At 42.8% G+C, this 8,948-nt stretch overlaps 3 protein-coding genes across 7 annotated transcripts in view; 1 reads left to right on the forward strand and 2 right to left on the reverse strand.

The window, feature by feature from the left end:
- LOC102295942 (zinc-binding protein A33) overlaps positions 1-1,012 on the reverse strand; it is a 4,712-nt gene extending 3,700 nt beyond the window's left edge. The window contains exons 1-2 of the mRNA XM_005942263.3: positions 381-1,012; positions 82-177 (exon numbers count right to left, since the gene is read on the reverse strand). Coding sequence (XP_005942325.1) covers positions 82-177; positions 381-767 — 483 coding nt within the window. The 5' untranslated portion in view covers positions 768-1,012. The remainder of the gene's footprint in view (positions 1-81; positions 178-380) is intronic.
- Positions 1,013-2,291: 1,279 nt separating this feature from the next.
- On the forward strand, positions 2,292-5,061 carry tubb4bl (tubulin, beta 4B class IVb-like). The gene is made up of 4 exons (XM_005942264.3): positions 2,292-2,480; positions 3,257-3,365; positions 3,495-3,605; positions 3,696-5,061. The coding sequence occupies exons 1-4, from the start codon at positions 2,424-2,426 to the stop codon at positions 4,751-4,753; spliced, it is 1,335 nt and encodes a 444-aa protein (XP_005942326.1). The 5' UTR covers positions 2,292-2,423; the 3' UTR covers positions 4,754-5,061.
- Positions 5,062-6,537: 1,476 nt separating this feature from the next.
- crb3a (crumbs homolog 3a) overlaps positions 6,538-8,948 on the reverse strand; it is a 6,864-nt gene continuing 4,453 nt past the window's right edge. For all 5 annotated transcript variants that reach the window (XM_005942266.3, XM_042228609.1, XM_042228608.1 and 2 more), the window contains 2 exons: positions 7,635-7,681; positions 6,538-7,553 (listed from right to left, as the gene is read on the reverse strand). In XM_005942266.3, coding sequence (XP_005942328.1) covers positions 7,344-7,553; positions 7,635-7,681 — 257 coding nt within the window. In that variant the 3' untranslated portion in view covers positions 6,538-7,343. The remainder of the gene's footprint in view (positions 7,554-7,634; positions 7,682-8,948) is intronic.

Raw genomic sequence — 8,948 nt, forward strand, 5'->3', positions numbered from 1 at the left:
GGGATTATCACAAGCTCTTTTATTAGGTCGGGCATATTTTCCTGACAAATATGAAACATCTGTCAGCTCATCACAGGTTACCTTGATGCACATTAGTGTGTTATTGGACGTCATGTTAATTCTTTTGAGGTTGTCCAGCTTTTCTTGCAGGCTCTTGAGGGATAAAGCAAGTTCGTCCTGGAAGTAAAGCAGTCCTCAGTCAACAGACACCAAATTTAATGTGTAAAGTACTTTAGGTACTGCAGATCTGAGTTAATCCCTGAAAGGGTGCATTACATTCAGGCCTGACTTGTGGAGCAGCATTCTACCATAAGGTGTTACCTTAAAAGCAAACTGCAGAATTTGTTAAGATAACCAATAGCTATGTTTGTCTCCCTCACCTTGCAGTCCAGCAGTGCCTCATCTATAGGCGAGCAGTCGTGGGTCTTGTGCAGTTTGGATGACTGACACACCACGCAGATGGGCTGTTTGTCATTGAGGCAGAAGAGTTTCAGCTTCTCTCCATGAAGATTGCAGTTCACCTTGTCTTCCACTGAGCTCAGCCTCCTGACCTGAAGAACAGCCTCGCAAACATTTTTTAGCGCCAAGTTGCATGGAGGGTTGCACTTTGAAGCTTTTTTCCTACAAACTGGACACTCTCGTATCCCTGTGTCCCAGCAATGTTTTAGACAGCCCCTGCAAAAGCTGTGACTGCATGACAACAGAACAGGGTCTGTGAAAATGTCACAGCACACTGGGCACGTAAGATCCTCCTCTGGGAGTGACATGGCCAAGAGCTCGTCACGTATATAGAATAAATCCACAACTCCAACCAACAAGTCCTCGAGTTTAAGTCCTTAATGACTCCACGGTAAACAGCAACAACATAGTAGCATTATCACACCTAATTAAACTTGTCCCCTTAAAGCGTATGGACAGCTTAACTATTGTTCTTGACATGAAGTTCCAAATGCTGTTTTTCCTGTGCATGTCTACTGTGGGAGTAACGTGAATCATGCAGCAGCTGAAAAAAAAAGAAAGAGCCTGCATGCAGCATAGCTGGAAAGCAGGAAATAAAGCCCCATTGGCTAGTTGTTGAAGAATGGTGGAGGGTAGCTGGTAACTCAGAGCAGGTCTGGAATGTAATCATTCAGGATGTGACTGTTTTAGCGTTGACAGCCCATCCCACCAGCAAACCTTTGTTTTTACCTGGCCTTAATCTGCATACTTAAAAACTCACCATTCAATTACAGACTGGGAAGTTTAAAAAAAAATCAAACTGTAAAAAAAGGGGAAAAAACAACATCCAAACTCATACATCGGTGAACTGAGTGGCTCGTCATTCCCCATGTTTCCATTCATAGTAAGGCTTAGCTCTTGTAGCTGTTGAGTTTCGACACAAACAAGCTAAACCTGCCGTCAGCAACGACAGCAGGCCACATTTTAAGACTTGTGAAAATTAACGTGCTGGGTACAAAATGATAAAAGAGACACCTTTTATGATCTTCAAAAAGAAAAAAGAAAAAGGTGCGCAGCTCAAGATGGGCAGAATATAAAATAGGTGGCAGCCTTTCATCTGAAATCGTACTTTTAGTACGATTTAAGTCTGAGGAGAAGGCAGCAATTATTCTGTAAGAAGCTTTAGATGTATCCAATGTATAACAAAAATGAAAGGATCTTTATATATAAACAGGTAGCCATGATATCCTGTGCAAATGTAACTGCAACTTTAAAAAACTGGCTTTCTTTTTTTCAATAATGCCTGCACTGTGTTGGTGCATTTTCATAAGGCCACAGGCTTACATATTTACTAATATTAAAACGTCAGACATGTAAGGCCTCAGACTGACGTGAATGTTTCTGCTTTTCCTCTTTACTTCTTGTGTGCAAACCATGAATTGTGTTCCAGAAACATATTCAGCCACACGAGATGAAGATAAAAATAAGCACGGCAAAAGCCATCCTGGGTCAGACAGAAATGGGTCAAGCACTGATATTATGGAGGGAATCATGATGTGGCTTTTTTTTACCTTTTTTTGGGGGGGGGGGGATAACATCAAGTTAATGCGTTCAAAAGTACCAAATAGTCTCTACATATCACTTTAAGGCAGCTGGATGACTGGTGTTGTTTCATGTGAATATTTTTTTGGGGGGTGTGGGGTCACTGAGTCCGTGAGAATAACGAGACGACCTATTGGCAACTGATGCAGCTTCCTCGCATCCTATCCGCCATTTCCACCGCTTTTGGTTCCTCCCTCTCTCCTCCAGTCTTTGGTTGCCATGGCGATGACGTCAAGTTGCACCACCGTTTCAGCCCAGTAGACGGTCTTAGAGGCGGTGCAACAAAATCCCGGACGATCGACTGCAGGAGCCATCATCCTGTGAATCTCCTCTGCTCAGATTCCCGTCTCCTACTCGACCGTCCTCTTACCCACCTGTCCAAAATGCGCGAAATTGTGCACTTGCAGGCCGGCCAGTGCGGAAACCAGATTGGAGCCAAGGTATTTCTTTCTGATTTCTTTTGCTCTATTTCGGGTTTTTTCAATCCGGTGAGCGGTGTGCCGGCTGTCATGCAGGCACTCAGAGGAGCTCCCCTAATCCATCTTCCAGAAATTCTCTAGAACAAACTCTGTGCGGCGTATTTTCTTCTTAAAGCTCATTACATTCCAGAGAGAGGGAGAATCAATCCACAGACGATTTGCTCATTGGCATTCCGTGCAGGGTTTCACACCGAGGACAAGACTGATTCATGCACTTGTATATGCAGGAGAAATTAAGATTTATGCGACTTTATGCTTTAATAATTCCATGCATAACTCGCATTTAATATCTCCACATTTTTGTCGAATTTCCCATGCGAGTATATCAGCGATTGACTGGAATAGTAATGAAACCTTATTGTAGATGTAGGAGCAGCCGCCCCTCCCCCTCTATATTTATGACCTATTTTTGCCTGATTCTTTTCCAGCCACTTGCTTCTGAAAAAAAATGTCTAAATTTAAACTGAATCAAACTGCAGTATTATCATTTTAACACTGGCATGGATTATATCTTTAGTATAATTAATCTTGTTGGCTATATGGCACCAAAGACGTTTTTACTTTTCAGATTATTGCCATCTGCCAGATCAGACTAATAGACTGCTCTTTTGACTCTACATGCACCAGAAATACACACTAAGCTTTCTAGAAATGTAATTAAAAGTATATCAGCAAATACGTAACTGGAATGAACTTGCATCCCACCTTCCTCTCCTACCACGCCTGTTTTGTTTCAGTTCTGGGAGGTGATTAGCGATGAGCACGGCATTGATCCCACCGGTACCTACCATGGAGACAGCGACCTGCAGCTAGACAGGATCAGCGTCTACTACAATGAGGCCACAGGTTGGTTGCAGATTCACCTCTGCTGCCGTACAGACTGATTCGCATACACATCTCTGTTTTACATCACATCCAGCGTGCCTCTTAAAATTACAAGGAATTATATTGTTCATTCACTTTTGACTGGTTTAGGTGGAAAATACGTTCCACGAGCCATCCTGGTGGATCTGGAGCCTGGAACGATGGATTCGGTGAGGTCTGGTCCCTTCGGACAGATCTTCAGACCAGACAACTTTGTCTTTGGTAAGCTGGGTGAATTTTGTTAATCGAGCATACTATGCTATGTCTTTCCTGTGCATCTTACATTATAAATTGGAATATTTTTGACTACAGGCCAGAGTGGAGCTGGAAATAACTGGGCCAAGGGCCACTACACTGAGGGAGCAGAGCTGGTGGACTCTGTTCTGGATGTTGTGAGGAAAGAGGCTGAGAGCTGCGATTGCCTCCAGGGCTTCCAGCTCACTCACTCTCTGGGCGGAGGCACTGGCTCCGGCATGGGCACCCTGCTGATCAGCAAGATTCGCGAGGAGTACCCTGATCGCATCATGAACACCTTTAGCGTGGTGCCTTCCCCCAAAGTGTCTGACACCGTGGTGGAGCCTTACAACGCCACCCTCTCTGTCCACCAGCTGGTAGAGAACACAGATGAAACCTACTGTATTGACAATGAAGCCCTCTATGACATCTGCTTCCGCACGCTCAAACTCACCACTCCAACCTACGGAGATCTCAACCATTTGGTGTCCGCCACCATGAGCGGGGTGACCACCTGTCTGCGTTTCCCTGGCCAGCTCAACGCCGATCTCCGCAAACTAGCCGTCAACATGGTGCCCTTCCCCCGTCTGCACTTCTTCATGCCAGGGTTCGCCCCGCTCACCAGCAGGGGCAGCCAGCAGTATCGCTCACTGTCTGTGCCTGAGCTCACTCAGCAGATGTTCGATGCCAAGAACATGATGGCTGCCTGCGACCCACGCCACGGCCGCTACCTGACCGTGGCCGCAGTCTTTAGAGGTCGCATGTCCATGAAGGAGGTGGATGAGCAGATGCTGAATGTGCAGAACAAGAACAGCAGCTACTTTGTTGAATGGATCCCGAACAATGTGAAGACCGCCGTCTGTGACATCCCACCCCGTGGCCTCAAAATGGCCGCCACTTTCATTGGCAACAGCACCGCCATCCAGGAGCTGTTCAAGCGCATCTCCGAGCAGTTCACCGCCATGTTCCGTCGTAAGGCCTTCCTCCACTGGTACACGGGCGAAGGTATGGATGAGATGGAGTTCACCGAAGCCGAGAGCAACATGAACGACTTGGTGTCCGAGTATCAGCAGTACCAGGATGCCACCGCTGAGGAAGGAGAGTTCGAGGAAGAGGGAGAGGAGGAAGTTGCATAAAACCTCCGCGCAACTGGCTCCCTGAGCTCCTTTCACCTCGCCCATTACCCCCCCTTTTCACTCCCCCCCATCATGAATTGAATGGTTCGCCACACTTGAACAGATCACTGTTGCTCTAGTGTTAGACATTGGTGTTAACTGGTGCTAGTGAAGTTTTTGGTTCAAATGTTTTTGTATGTCGTGAATGCACTGAACTACTGACATCCTCACATCTGTCCTGTCATTGCCTTGCCGAAGTCAAAAGCAAGTGATTTTAACTGTGAAGCCTTGAAACTGGCGAAAGAATAAAATCTAATTTAAATGCCAAATTAATGCCTCTTTGGGGGTTTTTGTTTGTTTTCTTTTACTGATTAATTTGACGTGTGATCCAAGATTTCTCTTCACCTTACAGCATTAAAACTCCTAGTTAGCAAGTCTATTCTACAACATATAGCTACAAGGACTTGTGCTACACAATGTTTACTAATACACTGCCGGATGTATACTTCTTTAAGAGAATTATCCTAAATATACATAATGGTTTGGTGAATCTCTCAAGCTTCTCCAGATTTAATGTTCTTCACTTCATAGATTGTCAATGAGATTCAAGTGTAGGACAGTCAGTAACATTCACTTTGGTGATCAGGAGTGTTGGAAGATATATCTTGCATCCAGACTCTGTTTATTTCTGACTGCTTGAGGTTTTCTTTCATAATCTTCCCATATCATTTTTTCTTCATGAGTCCTTCCACCTTGACAAGATTCTCAGTCCTAGACACATCGAAGCATCCCCACAGCATAATACTCCCACCACCGTGTTTCATTGTTGGGATGCTGTTTCTTTGGTCTCTAAATTCTACCTTTCTTTCTCCAAATGTAAGCAGTGGCTCTGTGGCCAAAAGGGTTTAATCTCATCTGGCCAAAAGGGTTTAATCTCATCTGACCAAAGGACGTGCTTCCAGTATGCATAATCTTTCTCCAGGTTGTCCTTACTGTAGCATACTTCAGTCTGGCTTGAATGTGTCTCTTTTACACAAATGGAGTTTTTCTTGGTCTACAACATCTGAGTCCATTCCTGTGCAAGGTTCTAATGATCATCTTCTTTCAGACTGCAATTTCTGACTCAACTAAGTCATTCAGTTGTTCTGGGGTCTTTCGACACGTGTCTCACTAGCTTTTTTTCCAGTCTTTGAAATCTAACCAACTTGATCTGCCTGCATGAGGAACCTTCTTTCCTCGCAGTGATAATGCTAACGTCACATGACTGCGTGTTTCCGTGAGTCATTTACATGCAGAAGCCACTGAAAACCAGGACACGCATTTGTGTGGGGAATAAGACATAAAGACCTGCTAATTTTAAAAAAATTATGAAAAAAGTGACCCTGTGAATTTTCCTTGCATCATACAGTTAACAACTTTTTTACTACAGGCTAACGAGTCGAGCATTTCAGTGCTTTTCTCATGTACACCGAGAGCCTGAACTTTACACTCTGTGGTTACTGAAAATGCTTATCTGCATAGCTATTTTATCATCAGCCTCTGTACACTAATACATACAATAGCTGTGGACTTGTTTGCATTTTTTCCAGAGCTGCTCAACCTTTTCAGGCATGTGCTATTTCCTTATTGTTATTTTTAGCCTTTTGCGTAACAGGACAGTGGACAGAAGAAGGAAAGACCTACAACATACAGATCGCCTGCTCTACCTACCCAGCTAAACCAGCACCCTATATCCTATTTTTACTGGGATTTTATACATAAACACCGCTCCTGATCCACCTGGGGAGGACTCGTGAGACTTTAAATGCTTTGTAAAGTTTAATTACACAAATATTAAACAAATATTCAGTTATTTGACAAATGCATAAATAAACACGTGGTGACATTGTAAAACATCTCTACTTGATTACAATCGATTATGTGCTATACATATGATCTGGTGAATTATTGATGGCCTGTCTTTAAATTAGTGTTGTTATTCAAAGAGATGTCAAGTGTAAACAGTTGCTTCTGATTTCTAGTTATAACCTGACTTTTTTTTTTTTAGCTCAGAGCAGCTTTGTAAAAAACTAGTTTTCACGAGGATAAGATCTTTTGATTAAACTCATAAATAGAAACTCTTTCCTTTTCAAATGCGATCGACTAAAAAAGCAAAAAGTTTGAGGTTAAAGGTCAGCAGATTTTGCACTGAAATTTTAGACAGAATCAAATCCAGCAAGTAATTAGGACTTAAGGCAGCTGGCAAAAACAAGTGTCGCTATACTAAAATCATTAGTGGCGATAAAATACTGTAGCTTTTTGTTTTTTTAACTTGTGCAGAATAAACATTTAGACCTCTTTGAAATGTTCAGTTGTTCTTAAAAGTCAGAGAAAAATCCCTTTGGGCGCTTCTCTTCGGCTTGCCAAGCAAGAACAATTCAGTGCTTGTTGAAATGGAGCGGCAAGAAAATGAATCATGTTGTACGATTTCAAAGATCTCTCTTTGTCCTCTCTTAAACCTGGAGACAGTTTTCTCTCAGTGGTCAAGCCCCAATCTGAGAGCCTTGTCACACAGGAAGGCTGCCGTGCAAGTGTTTGCAGCCTGTGTCCTTACAAGGTGTTCCACAAAACCTCAAATGAGTCTTTCCTCCTTTGGTAATTTTAGTGCATCCGGTGCGGCAATGCTGCGCGCACCAGACTGCTCCTCAGCGCTGGGTCTGTACGTCCCTTCGGTCTGCCTCTTCTTTTTGACCACGCAGAACAACCAGACGAGAAAAGCCGAAACTATAGCCAGCACTCCCAAGGTGACTGTAGGGGCCACAATAGCTGCGATGTTGGGTCCCTGCAAACAGGATAATATAACACTTAAAGTCTAATTACATACCAAAGTTATTTACTGTTCTTGAAAATATTTGTCACTTACTGTAGTGTTATTAGATTGGGTGTCACTTGCACTTAAGGTCATATTCCCTGTGAAAGGAGCAGAAACATAATGAATGTTATATCAATTGAACAGTATTTGTTCCCTTTCCAAAAAATGTTTTAACATATTTATTATGCTTCAAATCCTCAAACAATTTTCAATATTAGACAAAAATAACCTAAGTAAATACAAAATGCAGTTTTTAAATTGTGATTTTATTGATTATAAAAGTTATCCAAACCTATCTGGCCCTGTAATGGCCCCCAAAACCTAATAACTGGCTGTGCCAGCCTTGGCAGCAATAACTGCAATCAAGTGTTTGCAGTAACTGGCACTGAGTCTCTCACATTGCCGTGGAGGAATTTTGGCTCACTCTTCTTTGCATTTTTTTTTTTTTTTTGATTCAGCCACATTGTAGGGTTTCTCAGCAGGAACATCACTGTTTAAGGTCACGCTGAAGCATCTTAATCAGATTTAAGGCTGGACTTTGGCTAGGCTGCTCCAAAACCTTTATTTTGTTTTTGTTTTCTGGTTTTATTGAGTCATACAGATGTGAACCTGCTGCTGTGTTTTGGATCATTGTCCTGCTACATAACCCAAGTTGAGCTTCAGGACACAAACTGACGGTCGGATAGACTCCTTTGAGGTTTTTCCAGTAAAGAGTAAAATCAATGGATCCATCAATTAGATGCTGTTGAGGTCCTGAAGCAGCAAAGCAGGCCCAGACCATCACACTACCCTCACCATGTTTGACCGTTGGTGATTTTTCCCCTCAGCCCACAGAATATTTTTTCCAAAAGTCTTGGGGATCAACAAAATGTTTTATTGACAAATGTGAGACTTTGTGTTCTTTTCGGTCAGCAGTGGATTATCATCTTGGAACTCTCCCATGGATCCCATTTTTGTCTTTCTTATTGTTGAATCATGAACTCTGACCTTAACAGAGGCAAGAGAGGCCTGCAGTTCTTTAGATGTTGTTCTGGCTTAATCTGCGAGCTCGCGGGTCAATTGTCAATGTGGTCTTAGAGTAATTTTTGTAGGCCAATCACTCCTCTTCCAAGTTTTCACCATTTTTGAGTAATGGCTCTAAACTCAGTCCCCCCACAAGAAAAAAAGTGCTTAATCACAGTTAATTCATGAGTTAAAAATATAGGTTTGGTTTGTACAGCTTTTTTCTCTTAATAAATGAAATCATCATTTAAAAACTCCATTTTGTATGTATAGTGGGGCAAAAAAGTATTTAGTCAGCCACCGATTGTGCAAGTTCCCCCACTTAAAATGATGACAGAGGTCAGTAATTTGCACCAGAGGTAC

Source organism: Haplochromis burtoni, unplaced genomic scaffold, assembly GCF_018398535.1.
Source record: "Haplochromis burtoni strain Fernald_Lab_line unplaced genomic scaffold, NCSU_Asbu1 Contig_335, whole genome shotgun sequence".
In the NCBI taxonomy this organism is placed as follows: domain Eukaryota; kingdom Metazoa; phylum Chordata; class Actinopteri; order Cichliformes; family Cichlidae; genus Haplochromis; species Haplochromis burtoni.

Bases quoted from the DNA above. Each gene is read 5' to 3' on its own strand.
- tubb4bl (XM_005942264.3), top strand. From the start codon at position 2,424: ATGCGCGAAATTGTGCACTTGCAGGCCGGCCAGTGCGGAAACCAGATT. The intron at 2,481-3,256 runs GTATTTCTTTCT...GTTTTGTTTCAG, and splicing joins GAAACCAGATTGGAGCCAAG to TTCTGGGAGGTGATTAGCGA. The intron at 3,366-3,494 runs GTTGGTTGCAGA...TGACTGGTTTAG, and splicing joins CTACTACAATGAGGCCACAG to GTGGAAAATACGTTCCACGA.